The following is a 24,111-nucleotide window of genomic DNA, read 5'->3' on the forward strand; positions in this document are numbered from 1 at the left end:
GCGCGGTGCATGTCCGCCCCGGCGGCTGCGTAGAGCCGGGGCATGCGGCACCCCGAGGCGGCTCCCCCGGGGCAGGGGGAGGGAGGGAGGGAGGCAGGGGGGTTGGCGGCGGGCGCGCTGGGCTCCGCACTGACCTCCCGCGCTTGTTCTCCGCCCGCAGGTCGGCAGCCGCCAGCGGAGGCCCGCCAGCCCGGTCCGCGGCGCCGAGGCAGGAGGATGCGGGCGGCGGAGCGGCGGCGGCGGGCGCCCCCCGCCCGCGGCGGGGCCGGGCCCGGAGCGGCCGCGCCCCGCGGCTGAGCGCGGCCGCGGAGCGCGGCGCCGCGGGCATGTGCCGGCGGGCGGCGGCCGCGCCGCGGAGCGACAGCGAGCCGCGATGGAGCCGCGCGGGACCCGCGCTGACACGTGCGCCGCGGCGGCCGGCGGCCGGCGCTAGAGCCGCCCCCGCCCTCCCCTTCCCCGCCGCTATGCCGCCCGCCCGCCGGGGGCCCCGGCACGCCCGGCCCGACGCCGCCGTGGGGCCGCGCCGCCTGCGCTGAGGCGGATGGCGACGCCGGGCGGCGCGGAGCGGGCGGCGGCGGGGGGCCGGGCGGCGGCGCCGCGGTGCCGCAGCCTGCCGGCGCTCGGCGGGGCGGCGCCGCGGGGCCGCGGGGCCGCGCTCGGCTCCCCCCTGGCGGCCGGGGCCGGCGGCGGCCGCCGCTGCCCGCCCGGCGCCGCCGCGGCGCCGCCGCCCGCCCCGGCTCCGGCTGCCGCGGCGGCGGCCGGCGAGGGGGCCCCCATCGGGGCCGGCCGGGCCCCCGGCGCCGCGGGCTCCCCGGCGGGGGGGAGCTGCCCCTCGGGGGCGCCCCCGCGGGCGCCGCCGGCCGCCGCGGTGCCGGGGCTGCCCGGCAGAGCGTGCCTGCGGGCCGCGCTGGCCGACTCGCGCTTCTTCTTGGTGTGCATGTGCTTCCTGACCTTCATCCAGTCCCTCATGGTCTCCGGCTACCTGAGCAGCGTCATCACCACCATCGAGAGGAGATACAGCCTGAAGAGCTCGGAGTCGGGGCTGCTGGTCAGCTGTTTCGACATCGGGAGCCTGGTGGTGGTGGTGTTCATCAGCTACTTCGGGGGGCGCGGACGGAGGCCGCTCTGGCTGGCCGTAGGGGGCTTCTTCATCGCGCTGGGGGCTGCGCTTTTCTCGTTACCTCATTTCATCTCTCCGCCGTACCAGATCCAGGAACTGAACTCCTCCGTCAGTAACGAGGGCTTGTGCATGACTGGCAATAACACCGCCAAGGAGCCGCTGGATTCACCGGCCTGTGCCAAGGACTCTGGCGGAAACGATCACTCCCTCTATGTAGCTTTATTCATTTGCGCCCAGATCCTCATTGGCATGGGCTCGACACCCATCTATACCTTGGGACCAACCTACTTAGATGACAATGTCAAGAAGGAAAACGCCTCGCTTTACCTAGGTAAGGCATCTAAGTAAGGGGTGCTTTGAAACGCCAGAACCCACACCTCTCCAGGGGACCAGGTAAAGGTACCGCCGCCCTGTGCCTCCTGTACTGCGTCTGTGCCACGCTTGCTGCTTGAAGGAAACTGTGGTGTAAACTTGCCGTGCTTTCCTATTTTTAATGTTTTCTTCCCTTTATTATGGAACCGTGAATGGCAGTAACAGGTGAAACTAAGAGTGTGTGCGTAAAAGTGGCTGTACTCGCACCCTCCGGTATGCGGGATAAGGCATCAGAGAAGGTTCTTTTCTCTAATGCTTTTCAGTGCTTGGCGTTAGCAGGTAATCTCTTCAGAGAGCACTTTTAAAGTTAACTGTACCCCTTCAATATTTTTGCTAATAGAGAAGCAATATATTTCTAAGTTTTGATCAGCTTGTCTTTAGCTTAAAGTCACTATAACAATAATGTTTTATAAGTACTTCAAAAGATTTGCCGTGTTTTACTTTGGCAGCATTTGTTTATCTTTAAGCAATGAATTGTGACAGCCATTAGGAAATCATCTGGGAGCTAAGAATGAGTTAAAAACATTGATAAAACAGTAAGTAAAACCTCCAGGGTTAAGCGCTCAGTTACTGGAGCTCAAATGACACTTAACAAAGTGACACTCCTCCTGTCTGTTAATAACTAGCACGTGGCTTGTGGCACATACAGATAGTCGCATTGGTAGTCATGAAGCGGAAAGGGGTTTCCCAGGTAACTGGGTACCAAACTTTTCTGGGAGTTAGAGGTTGTAACTAACACTATAACTTTTTTATAGTGTGCGTAATGCATAAGAAGATTCACTGTCCTCTGAATTTGTGTTAGTATCTTAGGTGATTTTGTGAGAAATGAATCTCACTTACTCCGTCAAGTTGTTTTCAGGTAAGGGGAGGCACTTACTGGTCTGAGAGACCTACTAACTGGTTTTGGATGCTCAGCATTACCATTTTTGGTCGATCTTTGGGATAACCTTGGAGATAATCATTCTGTGTAAAATGGATATTCATGAAAGGAATACACTTGGTGTGTGCTTAATCATCTTCCTAAGCAACAGTAGTAGGTCTGGATCAGTGTTTTCTATTCCTTTTGATCTGTTCTCCAGCAATTTGGCTGTTCCCTGAGCCGTTTTGAAGCCAGTTCTATGTGCTTGAGAAAGCCTGAGGCATTGCTGGTTTTCAAAAGGAAAGATAGGTGTTAACTGTATTTTTTTCTGTCATTTTCACAACATTGTCTGATTAAATATTGAATAGGCAACAAAGCATTTTCGCTCTCCCCTTCCTCTTTGAGAAAGGTTAACTGGTATGGAAATTTCAGTTAACCTGGAATCAACTTTGTTAGCACTAAGAAAAAAGTAAAAATAAGTCTTCTCGTTATGATTTGTAACTGTAGTTTGGAATGGTAGAAAGGGGACCAAAACTTTTGCTGATAGATGATTTTGCAGGGTCCTCAAAAACCTCCAGGGAAGAAGAAGAGGAGATGGAGTGGCTGCAGGAGAGGACTGGGGGAGGAAGGGGATGAGCAGTGTGAGGGGAGGAGGACAGTCCTCACCGAAGGGGGAGGCGAGGTCGGGGTTCTCAAATCCTCACACGCCGGAGAAACTCTGCTTGCTACTGAAATGCTCCTGGCATGATTTTACTACTGTTACATTGTTATAAATGATTCAGATAACTGCTAATTGTTGGAAAGATCACCCTTAAAGTTAACAAAGGTAAAAGACGCTGGCAGCTGTTCAAAGACTGTCTGTGACTGGTAGCTAGGGACGGAGTTCAGCTCTGAGCTGTACTGGGAATAACCTCACGGATTTGAAGTCCAGATGCAGAGATTCAGAAAAGTAAAGATTAGATATCTAACTAAAGCATAGTGAAAAATTAATTCCAGCTATCCAATTGTGCAAGGCTCATAGGGAGAGGAATTAAAATGAACACACAGCACACTTAAAAATTAAGTAAAATATATCACTTCCTTTCAGTCTTTAAGCCATACAGGCCTAGAAGTAAGTTTTGCTTTCCATTGGGAATCATGACATTATGTATTTTTTCAGTAGTGTGAAATTCTGAGGAAGCTTTTAACTAGTCCAGGGTTGAGTATTTATCTCTCTTCAGACTTAGGCCGACGACGTTTTGAGGGGCAGAAGTAAAATCTGAGGTGGGGGGGTGGGAAGAACATCATCTGGCACACTGGTGTGAACAAACACGGTTTTTGGAATTGTCTGGGAGGTTTGGAGCGTGCCCTGTCCTGTGGGAGGGAGGGATGCACGGGTAGGGGGCAGGCCAGCTGGGAGGGGACGGGGTAAATGCGCCTGGGACATGACCCTGCCCGTCAGTTACCACCTCCTCTGACGTCGTGCAGTATTCATTTCTCAAGGCAGCATGGTTTTATTATTGGGGCCAGTTATGCAAGTGATATCAGAACATAAAATATATGTACGCACGTAGACATGTGCGATTGAAAAGTATAGTATTGGGCCGTGGAAAAGTTTTGAAAAGAGAAGAAAGCCTAGTGAAACAGATCCTATTCACACGAGAATGTGTCACGGTGAAGACGGTTAAGTTTGGGGAAAAAAATAGTATCTTCTAGCTCAAAATGGAAAGTCCTTGGCATATTTGTTCGTAAGCATGCTTTCATTGCATTCTGTTTTTTTCTATGAAAATTAACATATGTGTGTATATATATATATTCAAATGAGAAGCAGCTGTATACAAGCATACATGTTATAAAAGTTCCACAGAGCTGCAAATTTTAAGACTTCTCTACAACTCTTTAAGTTTGCGCACTAATTGTAGGTCAGTAAAACCTCCTCAGTATCACTAATCCTACTTCTGCAAAAACTCACCTTATGTGGCTGTGGAAGCTATTTTATTTTCCAAGTTAATCCAGCTCAGGGCTTAAGTGGCACTAGCATATCCTCTTAAGTGTAGGCATGCAAGCTCAATGTGGACAGCTGTTTTAACATTCCTGGCTGGAAGTCCTGCTCTCAAAAAACATATTTGATGTGTATACATAGTCTCTTGGCTGCCTACACTTAAGTCCATCTGTCAGGGTGGCACAATGCCAGTTTACAAGGTGGTATGTTGTTTTTAGTCGCATGAAGGTGCCAAGCAGTGATGCATGTATTTGGGCCGCTTGCATAGCACTGTGCAAGCGCACTCTTCTGCTGGAAGCTTTTTCTTTGTGAAGGCGGTGCTACCTTTGTTTCCTCATGCCCTTGTACCTGTCGATGCTTTGATACCATGATGCTAACTGTGAGAAAATGTGTGATATCAGAGAAGTTATGATCGTAATAGATTCCTAGGAAATCTAAGAACTGACTCTCTTAATCACAGATAATCCAAAATGGTACTTGCACACTTTTTCTCAAAACTGGGCAATCACTGTGTTGTTTTTGTGCATTCCTAAAGCCTCTCCCTTCTATGCTTTGCTGCAAAGTAGCATGTCTAGTCAGTTGCCTGATGTATGCAGCTTTTCCTTTTAATTATGTTAGGGTAAAATTCCATCTATTTCATTTGGAACTGAATTGGATTTCACAAGTCCTTTTTTGTACCTTTGATGGTGTTTCTGCTGTCAAATTCTAAAACTTAACTTAATCACAGTGTAGTTTTCTAGGGATCCAGTCGTTTGTCTTGAATAGCTTTTGAGTTCACCTTGTGATTGTATTGTGGATTATAAAAGTTGTTCCTAAAATACAGAGGAAGGGGAGGTTTATTAGCAGCATTATAGTGCCTGAATAGTTTTCAAAATATCTTGCTTGTTTTGCAAATAACTATTGCAATAAAAAAGGAATTTACTTTGCGAATTTATGCATAGAAAGAAAATACTAGTTTTTACAGAAATATTGCATTAATAAATACATGTCACCAGTCAGGAATGCCTTTTACCTGTACCCTCCAAAAAATGAGTACTGGATAAATTAGTCTTTGTGCTAAAGATGTTATGTTTTCAGATTCCAGAATTCTCTAAGCTGGTTATGAAGGGCTATGAGGAAAGGGTCTAAGCCAGCTTAATTTAATGCAGGCTCTCTGTGGTTTTGAAAACATACAATAGTTACAAATGCAAAGGTAGAACTTTTATGAGAGAATATCTGAAAAATTGGATAAACCTGTGTAAATGTGGTTGGTAAGGGTCATGGTATGAGAGCCCGAACACAAAGCCCTTTCCTAACCTGAAGGAAGAATAAATATTTAGACTGGTTTCAAAAGTACTTGGACTGCTTTCTTTTCATGAGGATCATTTGTGGGCTGCTGTTTCTAACATTAGATAAGCCATTTCAGTGTGGCTGTATTCTGGGTGGAAATCACCTTCTTAGCAGTATTTTACAACTGCCTACTCTGTGTACCCGTCATGTTTTTTTACAGTCTGCTGAAAAGCCTGTACATATGTTTATAATTCTTTTAGCTGTATTTATTGTATTTCTAGTTACATCTACCACTAGATCCACTTCCCACCTGGGAGGAGAGGGAAGAACAAACAGCTTCATGCACTTCATCAGAAACACTGAAACACTCTGCCTTTGCTCGCTGGGTCCTGGGGCAGAGCGTGGCTGTTAAGCACACTAGGTCTCCGTAATGCACTTTTTTCTGGATGTAGGCATGGGAAGCTCTGGATCATCGTGCTGCTTGGATTGATTTGTTTTGCGCTGGCCACTTTTGGGGTTGTGCTGTCAAGCAGTGGATGCCACTGGAGGACAAGAGCTGGAGCCTGGTGAGGGCATTTGGTTCTTTATATATACGCTGTAAGGTCACTGAGGTTATCCAAGAGAGAATCAACTTTCTAGGTGACCAGGAGGGACAATCTGGAGGGAGTGAGACAGCTAACTGGTATTTCAGTTTATTCTTACCAGTCAGCCTGTGACCAATTGCGGTACACACTGAATATGCTTCCTGCTATCCGATACAGGGAAAGGCTAGTTCCTACAGGGTTTTCTCAGCATTGATCCATATAGTTGGTAAACCCTACAAACAAAGTACATTTATTTTTTACATCATCCTGTAAGCAAGCTGCGTTTTATGAATCAGAAAGATATTGAAGCTGAAACTGGCAAAAGTGTTGCATGTTTTTTATTGCTTGCTGTATTTCACCTGTGAAATAGGATTTTCATTTGTCTGAGTGGAAGCCACATCTTGGTTTATCCAAAGGCTAACTCTAAAAACTGGCCCATCAGCCATCTTCTGTAGCAACCTGCCCTTGCTTTGTTTGCACAGTCAGCTGGGCAGATTTAGCTGTTGTCCAAAAGCACTGTGCTCTCAGCTGGGCTTAGCATCATGAAAAGCCGGGGAAGCGACTGCAGGTCTGTTTAAAAGACTTGTGCATATGTATTATGCTGTTTTCCTGTGCAGACAGTTTAGCACTCAGAGGGTCCAGTTCAGTGTTGTGCTTCTCTGGCATTTCTGTAACATTTTTTCCATTAAAATGCTGATCAGGCATTGAGCATGGTTCCTTATTATTATTCAAAGTACTGCTATGTGTTTTTTTTATCCTATATTATAGCTGAGGTAAGGGAAGTAGGTAGTTTTTACTTCTCATCTTCACTTTAGCCTCCTGCCCTGCAGTGGGATTGATAACATTTTCTTTGTAGTGAAATCCTAGACCATCTTTCTTAGTATCTAGAGAAAGGCGGGCTCTGTAGCTACGTAACTAATATGCTCATAAAATGAGTTGAATGAGAGCAGTGGGCAGGCTTTCCCCTGAAGTTTTCTGGCTGTGGGATTTAACATCACGAGTGGCGTACTTTCCCTGCATTGTCAGTGTAGTGAGCCTGAGGGGATGCTGTCTGAGCTCTCCTGGCTGCCCCTGCTCTTAGCCACGGCATCAGTCACACGCAGCTGTGTGACCCCTGAGCTAAGTGACAAAGGGTCACTAGAAGTAACTGGCAAAATGTGCTTTGTCTTTCATTAGGGCAAGAAGAGGCCTGTGTTACACTTTTCCAATTGGCTGTTTTCTTTTATATTAAATGACAAAATTTGGGTGGGATCCAGGGGTCTGAAACTCACTGAAGTCCCAAGTCCTCCTGCTTTAGTTACTCAGGATTTTTCAAGTTCAGCCTTCTGAGTCTGGAAGCGCGCTTTGCGTCTGCTCCTGCTCGGGAATGCTGTTTGCTTGGAGAACAGCACCTTTCTTCTCTCCAGAGCTCTGCCGCAATTCTGGTTTAGGCTAATGATGTCTGAACTTGGGTGTAGTTCCCCAGTGAAGCTCGAAAAATTAGACAGGAAAGTGGTCTTGAAGTAACAGCTTGTTAGTCCCTTTTCCCAGGAACTGAAGGCTTGGGATCTAGTATCTAAAGTATCCTGTGCCTGGAAACTTTATCGATCTGCTTGATATCCTGACTATTTTGCAAAGGATCACCAAAACTACTGCTGTTGCAATTGTATTAGATTCTAAATGGATTGAGATGCTTTGTGTTTCCTCTAGATTACCTTAACTGTCACTTAGTAGCTGCTTTACTACCCAGATTTAATGGCCATGAAAGTGCTTATACGGTCAAAAGAGAGTATAAAGTCAGCTGACTTGTTAATTGAAAGTTAAGCAGACCGGAATTCTCTCTACTATCTCATTCAAAGATATATAGCTTTCTTCCTTTGCTGTACAGGTAATATAGGCAATTACCCAGAACAGACTTTACCTGCTGTTTCTCCATGAAGGCCAGCATCTAAAAATTTTGATCAAGGAATGCTTAAAGTAGAAGAATGGGTTCCATCTATTTGTTTTAAAGCACAGAGCAGTAATTCCACTGTATTAGAATTAGAGACTGTTAGAATTTAGTCTCACACTTTCTTTTTTAATGTATTTTAAGTCTTTTTCATCGTGGTAGCGTTTTAAAAAGCCTTTATTACACTTAGGAAGCATCAGCTCAGTTTTGCTTTTTTATTTTTTAAATGCTTTTTACATTTCTTTTGGAAACGATTCTGCCGTAAGACATGACCCTACAAAAATGGCACATTCTTCAATCAGTTCCTGGTGTAGTTGTTATTCCTGATGACTGTAGTGGTAAAAGTGGGTTTTAGTTATGTGTCTCACAGCTCAGAAAACGGAAGATTCCACTAGGACTCTGAAAGCAGAGCAAGGCGGATTATCGTCCTTCCTGTGAATCATCACCAGAATTGCCAGAGTTTCAGCTCCAAGTCCAAGGGTGCCTCTGCAAACCCATTGGCAGCTACAGGGGATGTTAAGATTTGTTAGGGCTGTAACCTGAGTCCCAGAAACTGCGTGGGTGGAAGAGGGAAATGGCTAGAAGTGATGGCTCTGCACAAGAAGTGGAGAACTGTTTGCCTTTTGAGTCCTGACTGTAGCTTCATTGAGAACTTGTCTTCGTAATGAAGTCAATTTGGGTTATGACGTGATTGCTTCTCTTAACTGAATTTAGGAGATAGGTTCTTTCCCCCCGACCCCCAGCACTGCAGTGCTTTTAGCACAACTCGGTTGGATTATCTGGTCACATTGGCTGGAGTTAGCAAAGTTTATGACAAAAGGCCACTCTACAGTGTGTATGCAATCTCATTTCACTTGAGTCATCTAGATCCGTACCTCAACCCCTTCCCAGTGCCCAGAAAAAAGAGAGAGAGAACATTTTCGGTGGTGGGAAAGAATATGTCAGTAGAGAGGTATGACAGCAGAGAGAACTACGGGCTGTGTCCTGCTTTGTAGCTGAACCGCTGGGAGTTTGTGCATCTGTTCTGCTGTCACAAGGCCAGAAATTCATATACATCGGATAGCACTACGCTGGGTAGTGCTAACAGGAGAGCTAGGGAAACCTGGTCTTTCCGTGTCTTACTTCCTTTCCTTCTGCGTGAATAAGTGAACTTATTCTTGCTTGAGAAATAGGGAAGTGTGAACACAGAAACTCAAGTGCTATTTCTATGCTGCCATTACACCTGATAGTCTAATCTGAAAGCAGTATTTCTCATGTAGGTAAACAGCTTACTTGGCAGCGAAGGCACATTACACCAGTGAAAAACACTGTACTCTGGAATAAACTGTGCTTTAACTAGTATCATGCTGAGTTTGGAAGAGAGGCATTTGGAAAAAAAGTATGTTTACACTTGTGATTTGAACAAGTTGACATAAAAATTACTGAAAGAGAATAGACATGAGCTATATCTTATGAAGTACTTGCAAAACAGTACTGTGTGTTAGCTAATTCTGTACTGCTGTTCTGTTCCTTTCTGATTCTGGTCTCTGTTTTCAAAACAGCTTCTTTTTCAATAGCTTTCATTTCTTTAATTGGCTTGTTGGCATACTTTTGGTTGCTCCCATTTTTTTCCCTGCATACATTGATTTTAACACTTTTTTCCCATTGCACCAAGCTCAGTAGGGCCTTCAATCTGACAGTTTTCCTACCCGCTACTCCTATTATCCTCAGTGCTTACAGAATTAGAATGAAAGCTTGAAGAGTATATCAGCATTTATTTTTTTGAAATCCAGTGCTGCTCTGAAACTAGGTGCCTGCTTTTCAGTTGATTGAATTTAGAGAGCTTTTGTTATTGGCAGCTGCTTTCCATATTTATCTGTCTGCTTTCAATCAATTTCTTGGTAAAACTGGTAAAAAGTAGAACCTGCATAGATTCTCCTGTGGTTGTATTCTTTCCATTCTGCATTAATTAAGCTATCCTCTAGAGTAATAATGTTTCAGATAATCCGTATATTAGCTGGGTGTATCTTCTGATAGAAGCAAGGGCGCGACATTTCCTGTTTTGCACACTTGCTGTAGTTTACTGCAGTGTTTATTACAGATTTATTCACAATGTTTTACTTTAGGTGTCATGCAGGAGGACTCAAAGGTGCCAGTACTCTAAGCCAGGTGCTCAGGTGCCTCGGTTGCACCTTCTCCTTTTTTCAATCCCTGTTTAGATTAAAATCTGAAAACCAGAAGTCACTTTAGGGATTGCATTTGTGTAGATAAAATAGAGCAAATTGTAAAATAGTTCTGAGCACACTACAATGGCTGACTGACCTGTTACTCAAAACAGAACGTGTTAAGCAAGCCGCATTTGTGTCTAGAAGATATCTAAAGGAAATACTCTGTAGACTATTATCTGATGTTGCAGCGTGCTAAGTTTTCCCTATATTTAAAGAGAAATCGCTAAATTCAACTGAGCTGTTGACTCAGTAAATTTTGCTATGTGTAAGACAACTCAAAACATTACCTTTTTTCCCACCGAAGGTCCCAAAGGAATGAGCTCACAGATTAGCAGGTCAAAAACAAGTGAAATTCATTAGAAATGAACCTGGAGGAAAAGGAATGCTGGTTAGGTGCACTTTGCTTTTCAGACAAAGAAAAACCAGGGAAGACGAACACCAGAAGGAAGGAAGGGACGGTTTGGTGCCAGGAGCATAGGACAGGCAGTGCCTCTTCTTTTGTGTGGTCCGAGGTGCCTGCAGGGGCAGAGCCAGAAGGGCTCCAAACCAGCTGGTGCCTGGTGGTGCTGAGTCTATCGGAAGAGACGGAGATGCTGCTTTGAGTTTCTCCGGAGTCCTGGAAAACCCCTGGCAAAGCTGAGGAATTTTGAAGATGGAAAGTACAGTGAAGCTTTGCTTCCACCCCCTCTCTTCTTCCCCCCAGCCCAGTATTTTCCACTCTTGCCTGACGTGTCCCTCCAGGCCAGTGTGCAGACCATGGACCGCAGAATCCCTGAGATTGCAGTAGCTTTATTTTAGCTATTTAGCTATTGTAGCTTATTTTAAAAATAATAACAAAATAGTCTGCCAGTATGTGAATTTTTAATCTGAATTTATGTTTGAGTTTGTTACTTCATTCCAGTGAGTGAAATAGAAGTTTAATAGTGAGTGTAATCTTCTGAAGTACAGATAAGTTCAGTAATAACCCTCCCATTTCAAAAAGTAACTATACTCAGCCACTACATAATATTCTGGGTTCTAATTTCTGTAAACCTGATGGGCAATTTTTATCAGCTTGATTTAATACAGCTGTCTAGTGACAGAAATAGTGAGGGCATCCCCAGGGAAAATTTGTAATCATGGAGGAATATAGATAATACACAAGGTTTTGAGTCTGCAATGTGTTAGCGCTGATGCACACAAATTCAGACATTTAGCCAGTGAGTTACGTAATTGGCCTGAAATAGGAATTTTAGAAAGTTAAGTTTCTTTTTAATAGCACAACTGAGGATAGGAAGTGGGCTTTAGGGTTGTCTGAGACAAGTCTGTGGTATTTTCATACCACACCTGCATTGCAATTGGAGGGATGTTAGTCCTGTTATATACAGACAGTGAAAAGGCTCTGAACTCAGCTCTGCATGACTGTAATGTAATGCCATACCTGAAATAATTTTTCAAAGGCAGAGCTAAAGAGTGAACTGATGCTTGAAGGAAGAGCCATACTCTAAAATTAGTTCCTAAATAGCAAATGCGCTGTCTTGATTTCTAGAAGCTCTGTATATTCATGGGCCTCTGTGACTGAATATTTCCCCAGGGCAGTGATTATAATGGCAAAGATATTGCTGGCCTGTGTGAGCTCCTTTGGCTGCAGAAGGAAAGGAAAGTAGCTGCGAATAGGCAATAACAGCCGTATGTTTACTCCCATGGCTTCTCCAGAAGCACTGGAAGAAGAGAAGGAAGATAAGCACTTCTAAAATGAGAGCCTCCGAATTTAGGACAACTTTTGCACCTGAGCCTGTGCAGAAGGTAAAAAAAGTCCTGACCTCATTAGCATTTGCTCTTTGTTTTACTTGATATGTTTTAGCAACAGAGTTTTGCTTAGACATGGAAGCTTTTTGTACTTACTGGGTTTTATGGGTAATTGCTCCAACTTTGGAAGCACCACAAACAGCAAGTGGGAAGGCATTTCACCTTGAAATACAAAAAACCCACAAAGACTGGGTAAGGCAGCTGCCTGTCTGACAGGTCATTCATGCATTTGTGATAATTAAAAGATCAGCCTTCTGTGAGAAATGAGGTAAAACTGATGGACTAGCCCTTGCCAAGCCAGCTGCTGGGAAAGGAGTTGAAAAAGACTGTTAAAACTACTGAGTCAGAAGCCTTGGGTGCATTTAAACCTCCTCAGCCAAAGGAGAGACTCAATTTGCGAGACTCAATTTACCAGAGAAAAACAGAAGAATACATGAACTAATATAAGATTCTCTACATTGATGTAGTTAGAACAGCTATTACTCTTTTGGTAAGTAGTTGCATTTTAAGTTGTAGGCTGGAGTGTTCAGATAAGGTAAAAATAAACTGCTTATGAGGAAATAGATCTGTAATTAATTTCCCTCCATCCCAATTCCCTTCTTCCTCCCTCTCATCCCCCAAATTAAATCCTACCAAAAGAAGAACTTACCATGAGCCTGATAGAATCCAATGCTTTGGAGAAAAACTAATATTCTGAATCTCAGAGTTGTGCTGTCTGCTTTTATACATGGCTTGAGTATCACAGAGGCTAAAGAAAAGATCTATTGTATGTCATAGTTTCAGGATATGTGAGAAATAATATTTATTGTTTGCCCAAGTCAGGTTACTCGTGTCTTCTAAGTATTGCGTCAGATTTGACCAATTTCCTTTAGGAGGAAAAGAGTTAGCTGGTATGGACAGTGAGAGCACTGCTCCATGGTCGTGACAGAGCAGCTTGATAGCCATGAGGTTTATATTAGCAGGTAGACATCCTACACGATGAGGCAGCAGCCTTTTGTTTGGGTTGTGCCTGACAGGAACAAAACGGTGTAGTATATTAGGAAGGTAGTAAGTTTCCCTTGTCTATTTTAATAAAATACCCAGAGCAGTTATTTTGTGGTAGTAAACCTTGGCTCTGGGCGTTAAGATTTCTCCAAAGTACAGCTGCTGGTCTGAGCAACTCTTCTAGTGCTGGATTAATCCCAGTTTGCATGGCCTGCACAGAGATATTAGACGAATTAGTTGCATAATATTAGAAGAGATGGTAGCGTAACTTGCTGCTATGTCAGAATCCCTAGCTGCTCTGCTGGGATTACTTTCTGCTGCTTTTGCACTGCCAGTGGCTTGGAAAGGTAATGGAAATCAGGGTGCAGAGTGTGAGGTGCAATGTTGTATTCTTGTATGCAGAAGACTTGAGAAATAATACAATTCTGCCCTTGAATTTAGGCTGTACTGCATTCCCCTTAAATTAAAAACAAAAGATTTGCTGTCTCTTTTTATTCTCTTAAGTAATAAAATGGTGTAGATCTGGGAGAATTGACAGCTGGTTGTTTTCTGATGTGGGAGACCTGACTTTAGGAATATCTGTATGGGTGTGATAACCAAGGGGTTGTATTAAGAGACTGTGTTGTATTATGTGCTGTATACTCTTGTTATACGTCGTGCCAAAATAGACAGTAATCCTCTTATGTGGGATTGTGAAGCAAGTAATAATAGAGCACAAGTCAGTGTCATCAGTTCAGAGCTGTTTTGCTGATAAACATGCTGTCATTCGTGTCTGCTAGATTCTTTAGCACTTCTTAATCTTTATATTAGCTAAGTCCTTCTTTCCAGCTAGAACTGTTAATGTTTCACAGTAGTCATGTCAACAGCAATCAAGACCTCTTCGTATTCATATATCTAACTGGTGTGCTTGCTCAAAAGGCCACTGAGATTTTGAGTTGTATAATTCAGCTTATTTCCTAATACGAGAAATTCAGATGAGGGAAAACTGTAAGATCTCCAAGTCTGCATAGAATGTTTCAGTTGTCTTATGAGGTTCCCTGAAAAGATGTGAAGAGATACTATTTGCAGACTTTTTTAGAAAATACAAAGTTCGCTGTATACAACAGGGCACACAGGGTAAGCATGTACTGGAGGAGAGAAGCAGTTACCTATGCAACAAGCAGAATTAGAGCAGAAAGGAAGATCTGGAGGTATTTATTTAATATTAATGTCTTTGTGCTTATGAAGGCCAGAGTCATGATATCTTACTGCTCTCTTGGTCTTGTGATTCTTACATCTGGCATCTAATGAAGCTTAAATTCAGAGAAGCTTTCCAGAAAAGTTAATAAATCACAGCTATCTATATGCACATTCATATTCCTGCTGAAGACGATGAGAATGTACCTGATATTGAATGGGAGCAGGATCAGATCTGTAAAGCTTTTTCATTTTTTAAACTGCAGAGAAATCCTCTTGGGGTTTTTATATTGAATTTATTTAAGAAATGTGAAATAATGGGTTGTTACAATTTTGTCAAGTCAGCAAACCAGTCAGGGAAAAATAAAGCAGGGTTCCTTTTACATTGTGAAAACAGTTTGGGAAAGTGGTGCCATTTTTCTTAATCTGAGTTTGATGGCGGAAGTATTTTTTATGGAAAAAATGGTTATCAGTGTATACTTACTTGCATAGCTAGACATTTTGAGGTACATTTTTGCACCTTAATTCTCAATTCCAATTTTTCATTTCAATTTGCATTCATTCTTGGGTGGAAAATACGTAAAATGTCCTATTTGAAGACCACTGTCTGTGTATCTCCTCTTGCTCCATTTTTCATCCAGTATATTATTCCCAGCATATTTAGAATCTACTGGGAGATCAAGAATTTTTGCATTTGCTCACATTGAGAATACCATCCCTGTAACCTCAGGCTTACCTGTTTTAGCATTTTGTAAATAATTTAGTGATGGGTTTCAGAAGTATATTAATAAAAGGATGATTCTTGTGTTGACTTACTATTTGTGCAGTACCACTAATATAACACAGTTTGAGTTGTACCTGGAATCACAGATAATTAGGATAACTATAAGGGACCATCCATAGGCTTTTCCATTTTGTTTAGAATCACTTATGTTTAGGTAACTCTGTGCCACTTCTGTGGATAAGTGGTATCTGTTCAAATAGCTTTACTGTTCAGTTTTGGGAGTCAACTTTTGTATCAAACTGCATTTAATGTAGTGTTGTGCAGATTGTTTATAACTAAATACATTCAGGTTTTGCAAATACTGTGGAGTTACAGTATTCTTACTGCATATTATTATATGGCCAAAGAGTTACATATCAAAGTAATTACGTACTTTCTCCAAGGAACAAATCAAAGTACTGGATTAGGGTCAGTGTTTAATGATTATTTAAGTCACAAGAAAAAAGCTGAACAAAAACGTATGGATTTTGGATTTTCCTATTTTGATGAATTTTTAAGTATATAACACTTCATTTCCTTAGTTATCTGGGGTTCTCTCCAGCTGAATCTTAGTAATACTATAGTATTTACCCACAGATCTGCTAAATGAACATAAATATTTGAATTCTGAATTACGGGCTTCTTAATACCCTTAATAGCATCAATATTATGTTAATATAATGTCAAAAAGGATTATTTCAACATGAATCAGTTCCCCACTCCCTTTTTCCTTATTGCAGTACCTTATCTTTGTCAGCCAGTGGATCTGTTTTCATGTCACTCCGGTGTAACCGAAGGCTGCCACCAGAAGGGAAGTTTTTCCCTTCCTTGCCTTTTTCTCTTAACTGCAAACACATGTTGTTGCCCTTTTCCTTGCTTTGGATTTAGTGATTTTGTGGCTACAGTGTGAATCAGACCTACCGGCTTAACTGGCAGAAAACACTCTCACCACCGTGGGCAGGAAGAGTTTTTAGCTGGGACCAGCTCACTCACCCAGCTTGTCCCCAGTCTGCTGGCCCTCATGCCGGCAGTGGGGATAGACTGGGGGTTTGGGATGGGTCCGGCTCTCAGGACCACCCCCAACGTAGCAGCCCACACTTGCACCGAATTACATGTCATGTGAAACCACACACGGAGCCCTAAGTCACATCTGTCTCCAGTGGTTTCTTTGGAGATTGAAGAGAAGCAGCTGTAGCAAACATCTGACGTTATAAGCGTGAATTTTTAACAACTGCCTAAAACCATCACTGCTTGAGTCTTACTTTTTTTTGAAATGAGAGATATTTAGCTGAATAGCTCATGTATTTTTAGTATTTTGTAAGAGAGGACTTTTGTTTTATCGTATTTGGAATCGTGACTTACCCTTCCCCTTGGCACATCTTCTAGTGGAAGGAACAGATTTCTTCTTCTTCCTCCTTTGTTTCTTTTCAAAAGTGCAAAAATATCTCTTGAAAAAATTTAATAGTTTGTTCCATTATCTTCACCGAGATGGCTGTAAAAGAGATGATTAGCATCATCAGTAGGAGGAGGTCCTAAGTTTGTTTTTAAAGTGGCATGGCATGCTGTAGGACTAAGTGGAGGCTATCTGTTTTGTCAGTTACTGTATGAATATTTTAAGAATATTTTCTGTGTATTTTTTTCATGCATTATTGTGAATGTCTGAAGTTTCCACCCTGTAGGTAACAGTACATGATCCATTAATATGCTTCTTAAACACTTGTAAATATAAATTTTAAGGTAATATTGTAATTAATATGCTTATGTAGAATAATAGCTAAATATAAAACATATGTGGTTTTATATGATTTTGGATATTGGTCTGTATTTCAGTTGACTATGAGACATTCTACAAATTGAAGATGGAGTAGAATTTGATCCTAAAACCCGCACCTGAAATGATTATTGTATTTACATTATTCAGTTGCACTTCACACTGATGAAGATAAAATAGCTCTTTTTTGAGTTAATTTTACCGTTCAAAACTAAGAATGTTTTGCATCAGCCTGGAAATTCCTTATCATAGTTAGTTTTACAAGAAAGACAGTCGACGATACCTTGCAGATGGCACTCCATTCTTGTTCCCTTTTCTAAACATTAGAACTCGATACAAGAATTTAACCTCCTTTCTATTCCCTCACACTGGTGCTTTGAGCACATGGAGGTGCTAGATGCCATGGAGCTGACTGGACATGCCTCTGTTTTAGCCAAATATTTGCAACTCTTAGGCTGGATTTCTGTTACCAGAAGGTTGAAACTGGCTTGACCACAGGCCCAGGATCTGGCCCATATGTTGTGTAACTAAAATAGTATCTCAGAGATGCGACAGTTTTAGCACAGGCTAGCTTCATTATTTTATGTGGGATAATGATACAGAAAGTTGATCTTGCATCTTTCTATTAAAATGTCATTTATGATTCTCTTTCTAATGGCGTTTTTCAGCTGAAAAAGTGGCATTGGTTTGTAAGCCTAACAGAACTCAGGGGGCTCAATAACAGAGTCTGTAGACTAATTTTTATCCTGGAATAATACCAGCCTCTAAAATTATTATTGGCACATATAACATGTAGAGTCCTGACTAGATTAAAAGCCTTGTCCTGACCTTAGCTTTGTATAACCTGATCTTTATTGTAAGGATCTTATGTTTGCATTTTTTCAGTTGTAAAAATTATAGATGGGAAACTTCCATAAAACCTTCCAACCCATTTTTCTGGCATTTGAATTCTTGATTAGAGAAAATACTGGTATATGCATATAACCTTTGTTCAGAACAGCACTCAGATGTGTTTAAGCTCCATTTATTAACAGAAATATATATTCATTTTTCAGGACACTAATGTGTGGTTGCATTTGAATCGGACAGATTTTGTCATTCTTAATTATGCCCATGTATTAACAGATACAGACTGTAAAATATTCTTAAATTCCACATGTTCTTTGTTTCACTGAATTGGGTTATAAATTCCTTTTATCTCAATAGAGTCACAGGATTTTGCAGGTGTTATCGGACTCATTAATTAATGACAACTTCAATTAAAAAAAAAAAAGATAGGGACTTGATCATCCCCCATAATAAGCCTTCTTTTCCTCTGCAACTGCAGTCTTTCTCTTGGCATCACATGTAGAAGGTCCCTGCAGACATTCTCACGGTGCTGCCAAACTCACATTGTTCTGCCTTATCTCAAACATTTCACTTTCATCTCTGAAGATCAGTAGAAGTTAAGTTCATGCTGAATTGTTCATACCATAATTTACTTTCAGATACTGCGATGATGAATGTGGTATAAAAAATAAAAACATAGCGTAGAATAACCTTTTGAGATTAAGTGCTGTACTTTCTTTCATTGACTAGCACAGAGGGAGATGGATATTGTATTCTAATAAGCCATTTCTTTTGATTCCAAATATATTATTCTTACAATAGAAAGTCAAAGAGTTTTCCTTTTAGAATTTGAAGAAATAGGAAGAGACAGGAAGTGTTGTCATGCTATTATATTCTTTCAGAAATGGCATTAAATGGAAGTAAGTGGATGTGCAAAAATGTTATCATGTGAAGTTATTTGAAGACACAAACAAGGACGACATGTGCAGAAAAGAGCACTTGTAGAACCTCATCACTTGTAGAACCTCATCTGCTTAGCAGTGGATATGGTCTGTGTTTCAAGCCTAGCCTTTCTGTCTTCACTTTCTGCAGCGATGGATATCTCCAGTTTTGTGGAACTAAGCCCATTGTGATCATTGATGTATTTTTTTTGACTGAAATGTGTGAGGGGGAATATCTTCCATTCTTTAAGATTATAACTTGATTGCTTGGCTTTCTTTTACATCTTCCCTAATCACAGATATCTGAAGCTGTATTAACTCGGCAACGACAACCTATGCCGGGGGCACTGTGGAAGCCAAGTGCGCGGGGGAGCCCTTGTGTGGGTAGACGGACAAGAGGACCTCTGAGAGGGCTCCTTATTGGGGAAAAACTTGGGAGAGAAGTTGAACATATCAGTCAGTAGTTATAACTACAGTATTGTAGAATTGTTGTGAACGTTTGATTCCTTCAGCAAAATGTCTCCAGAAATGAAAGCCTTCTATTTTTCATTTGTTGTGAGCAGAATCAAGTATCAAAAGAGAAGTGTACACATAAAATATGTGACATAGGTGAGTTTACTGAATAACTGGTTAGTAAATAATTTGTCCCAAATCACCACTCCTATTTTTCGCCAGAGTATCTGAGGAATATTCCTCAAATTGGTCAATTTGGAAAGAAAGCTATATTCTGATTTTGTTTAGTCTTCTGAAATTCTGAAGAAATTTCACTGATTTCTGTGGATTTTTTTCTCTGTTATATTGGTGTAAAGAAGACCATAGTATGGTCTAAACTTTTTCCTTCTTGTTTTCTTTTTTAAGGCTGTGCAAATAGTTTATTTTTGACTTTAGCTGCTGAGCCGGTTTATTTTATGAGCAAACCATTCATTTTTTTCATTACTGCATGAAAATTAAAAACTGAAAACAATATTAAAATATTCTGTTGAGCAAAAACTTTTTTGTTGGACACTTAAAAATGCACAATTGAAATGAAGGGGATTATTCACCGGAAAGGCTAGGGAAGGTTATGCCCATCAGCCTTGTGTTAAATATCCTGAGTTAAGCACCTAAAGTGGTATCTTTGAATCTTTTCTCCTGTGGGAAAGAATGTGCATGCTGTTACAAAGAGTATTTCTACACATTTTTTCCTATGGGTAAAGCTGAGAGATAATTTAGTTTGGTTATTCAGCTATATTTGCTAAGGACAAATGTCTGCTTCTGCTCTCATATATCTGCTAGTTCTCCACTGCAGTGTTTTCATCTTTTAGTTGTTAAGTTTTTCCCAGCAGTTTTAGTGTTTAAAAAGCATAATATTGTGTTACTGCTGTTCTTCTGTTTTGAAACATTTGCCTAAGTGGTTTATTATGTGAGTTAGCAGATGGTGATTTAACTGCACTTGATCCAAGGAGAGGTTTGGTTCTGTAAGCATGTCTCAGGCTCAAAAAATCTCAGAAAAGCACTTGCAAAGCAGTGAGCAAAATATTAGTAGTGTTCCGTTTGTGAGCACAGATGAAGCAACTGTAGCTTGTTCAGTGATGGTTTACACAGTTGGGGGAGTAGAATCCAATTCGAGGCAATGCTGTGTCAATCCTGTATACCGTACGTAATACAGTCGCGTCAGTGCGTCGGATTCGATAAGTAACCACTATGATTCAGTGGATGAGTTGCTTAGCTTTGGTTGAGCAGAGGAGGAAATTATTGCAAAAGATATCTCAAAGTTAACCTGACCTCTGTTGAATTTGCTGTGTGGTATTTGATTTCTGTAATCTGTGAATGAGTGTTACCATGATTTACTTTATAACATTAAGGTATCAGATATGAAAGACTATCAGCATAATGCTCTAAAAACATAGCTCTGAGCATGTTATGTTAATTTATAAATAATTTACATAGTATTTTTAGTTCAAAGTAATATGATAGCCAAAGAGATTTTTATTCTTAAAGTGAATTGTAGATTAAAATTTTGTAGAGCAAAATTTAAGAGAGTTTTATTACCAGTGTTCTCATATTCAGTTATTTGAACTTTTACATCACACCTTTATTTGTTTCACAAGAAACAAAATTAAGTAAGTCTTACTCTGCATCTTGAAGCAAATGTATATAATGAAGATTTATGAGTGCTATATTGAATTTGTAATCTGTGATATGAGTAATTAGTCTCATTACAATATAATTCATTAAAATTGTCAGTGTAATGGATGACAATTACAACCAAGTATAATATGCAATATAGAAGTATATTGAAAGTTTTATATTTGCTCTTTGAAAGAGAAGAGAGAAGTGTGTTTACAATTCTTTGTTGAGTAATATTTTTACTTTCTTCCTCTGCCTATAAGATGTGTGCTTTTATTTGTTTTCGTGGCAAATTTATCAATATGAATCTGAAGATTTAGTTAAGAGTCCACCAGTGTGCTGAGGTACATCTCTTCTGTCACATGTTATAAAAATCTCCTGTTCAGTGGAAAGATGCCAAGTAGATTTTCATTAGACTTGGATAAGCTCTGTCAACAGCAAGACCACTACTAACACTTGTAATCATGTTTATTCCAAGTAACTTCAGTATTATTCTTTGAGGACTTCTGTCTGTCAGTGTCTCTCTGTTTCTCTGTCAGAGTAATTTAATAACTGAGGTTAAGATTTCCCGAGGGGCCTAGGAAGTCAGGGACCCAACTTTCAATGAATTTCAGTGGGATTTAGGCCTCAAATTTAATTTTCCTTGCAAACATAATGCCAAAGTTTCGACAGCTTGCTTTTGGTAAACTGATTAAAGGTTGTGATAGTATGCAGATTGCATATGTAATTCCCGTTGAATCTTCCTATATGGAAATAACCAAAAGCATGTTCTCTCTGAGGAGTGATACAAACTGGCAAAGATACTAAAAAAAGTTGTTGAATTGCTTGAGTAAGCAAAATCGAAGTAAGGAAATATTTTTTTCTTTTTGCTGAAAATTATTCTCTTATTTCCTAAGGCTGGCTGAGCAGTTTTTATGTATTCAGTCGCCAGTACCAGCGCCAGTTTTTTCTATGCATTCCTGCTCTTTGCTGCTATCAGAGCCTTGGTATCTTCCCTGGAAGGGAGCGAGACTTCCCAGGTGGATGGGGACAGCCTGAGGGTCCTGTGAGCTGCCGTCGGGACGGGGCCTCCTGTTCTGAGACTGCCTCTGCCAGTGGTTTAACGCTAGAGAAATGCGTCAGGAACGTCAGGTCAGCTCTGGTCCTTGCCGTGCATCCTGCGCCCAGGGAAGCGTCCTGGGGAAGGAGAGCGCTTCAGAGGCGTTTTGAGGCTGCATGGCCAGGAAGGGAAAAGGTTCCTTGTCCATTGGCATCCTTCTTTTTGAAGGATGTTGCCTGTGTTTGCAGATCTACAGAGTCAAAAAGAGAATTTGTGGGATGATTTCATGTGTTATTAGGCCAGAAGGGACGGTCACATTCATTTACTCTGACATCTGTGTTGAATCAGATTTCATTGCTGTGTTATCCCTATGCAAAGTTCTTTTTATGTAAAACAATTTAACTTATACTGAACCACTCACAGGTGCAGGGAGTCTGCCACATCCCTAGGAATATTGTTCCAGTCATTGATTATCCTGTTAAAAAGTTATTGTCAAAAAAGTGTGCTAAAGATGGCTGAAAGTTGTTTGGCTGCAGCCTCTAGGCACTACATTTTTTATGTGTGTCTGCTCGAAGACAGTACCTTTTACTATTAGAGAATAACAATATACGTAATAATCTGATAATTCAAGTAGCTGAGAAATAAAGCTGTCATGCCTAATTTTACTCATAAAAGGGAGAAAGAAACAGAATAAGCAGTCTTCATTTAGAAAAATTTCAGACTAAATAAAAGGATATTGGCCAGTTTCCCTCAAGACATGCCAGTGGAATAACTAAATTATCTAATTAGTGAAAAATAATTATAGACCATTTATACATCTTTCAACTTTTCTAAATCAACCATGGAAGGGTTTTTTGAAATGTCTTGAAGAACCTCTGTAATAATATAAATCAATTTCTCTTGGGTCAAACATTTTAAGTTGGTAATTCTTCTTCCTTATTTTGTTAACACATTAACATATCTGACTGTGACTGGGAATGAGCTGCAAATGGAGCCCTAAATTACATTCACAATTCATATCTTGAAAAGGAAGACAAATATAATTAAATATTGCTGTTGAGGAGAACCTTTTGTAAGAGTAATTACTTTTTCAGTGCTACACTTAGTGTTTAAATTGACATTTATGACACTTAGTAGTAATGATTAAAATGTTCTGATGGCTTTGCTCTGGCAAATTATGAATCAGTTAAATATGATTATTGGAATATATTGATTTAGTAATTTTCCTGTAGAAAAATATGAAATAATTTGCTTTTGATAAGATTGAAATGTTTAATTTGCATTTTATTATTTTGATCTTTTTGTAGGAATATTGGTTAGCATTTACACAAACAGCTGTTTTTTACTTGATATATAACCAAAGAAAACTAAACAAGAAAACACATTAAATAACAGAATAATATCAAAGCAAAATATTTTCAGAATTTTTATTTCATTAGAAATATGTATATTTTGACTTGGAATGCCAATATGTAAGTCTTCCTCTGAGATGAAAATTTATTTCTTTCAAAAACTGACTAAATCTGGCTAATCGATCATATTTATTTAAAGAATATGTTTGTTGCTAACAAGTAGTGTTTGGGGTGGTTTTCTGTCCAAACCAAAAAATATGTCTGAATTTCCTTTCTCTCAGTTTCTTACGCAACTATATTTCTCCCTTTTTTTCATGGTTCTATGAGATTCCCATGCTCTTTTTCTCTAAATTTCTTTTATATCCCTAGCATTTCACTTTCTTTGATCTATCAAAATACAGCGGGGCCTTTTCAGGGAGCCACAGCAGCAGCTCTGTACTTCTCTGTCTCACTTGTTGGGACTTGGTCAAGAGTGCTACACTACTTTATGGAGCACCCATTACTCCACTAACTGCAATGAAGAAAGGAGGTGCTAGGGCTTTGGGGGGAGTTTCCTGCTGGCATTTCTCCATAATCTGAAATGTCTACACAAGGGTAAAGACAGCCCTTTCTCTACCTGACAGTTATTTATTTCCTCAGGGTCTTCACCAAGTGGAGGCATGAGAATTTTTTTTTTCCACTGGTCAATGATCTTTAGTTGCCTTTTGATATACATCTTTGTAATCACTAGTTGACTGGGACGGAACAGCTCCTATTTGTGTCACAAGCCCAGTTATAGATCTTCTTTAATTCAAGAGATTAGATCCTGGTCTGGAGCAGAAGTCTTTTAATTCTATTCAGTGAACAAAATTCATGGCCAGGGAAGTTCCCACTGATTGTCATATTTGGTGCTGCCGTGTGGATACACAACACAAGTTTCTCCCGCTTTGCCATTATTAGGACCATGGGCCAACTTGACATAGCTTTGGTTCCATATGAGGCCTGTTACTTAGGCAGTGATTGTAAATCTAAAATCTGGCTAAGCACTCTTTCCTTCAAGGC

The 24,111-nt window shown here is 41.0% G+C and overlaps 1 protein-coding gene across 1 annotated transcript in view; it reads left to right on the plus strand.

Annotated features, from left to right (window-relative positions):
- The first annotated feature begins 821 nt into the window (after nt 1–821).
- SLCO5A1 (solute carrier organic anion transporter family member 5A1) overlaps nt 822–24,111 on the plus strand; it is an 82,082-nt gene continuing 58,792 nt past the window's right edge. The window contains exon 1 of the mRNA XM_026115191.2: nt 822–1,451. Within this exon, the coding sequence (XP_025970976.2) occupies nt 938–1,451 (514 nt within the window). The 5' untranslated portion in view covers nt 822–937. The remainder of the gene's footprint in view (nt 1,452–24,111) is intronic.

Source organism: Dromaius novaehollandiae, chromosome 2, assembly GCF_036370855.1.
Source record: "Dromaius novaehollandiae isolate bDroNov1 chromosome 2, bDroNov1.hap1, whole genome shotgun sequence".
Taxonomy (NCBI): Eukaryota; Metazoa; Chordata; class Aves; order Casuariiformes; family Dromaiidae; genus Dromaius; species Dromaius novaehollandiae.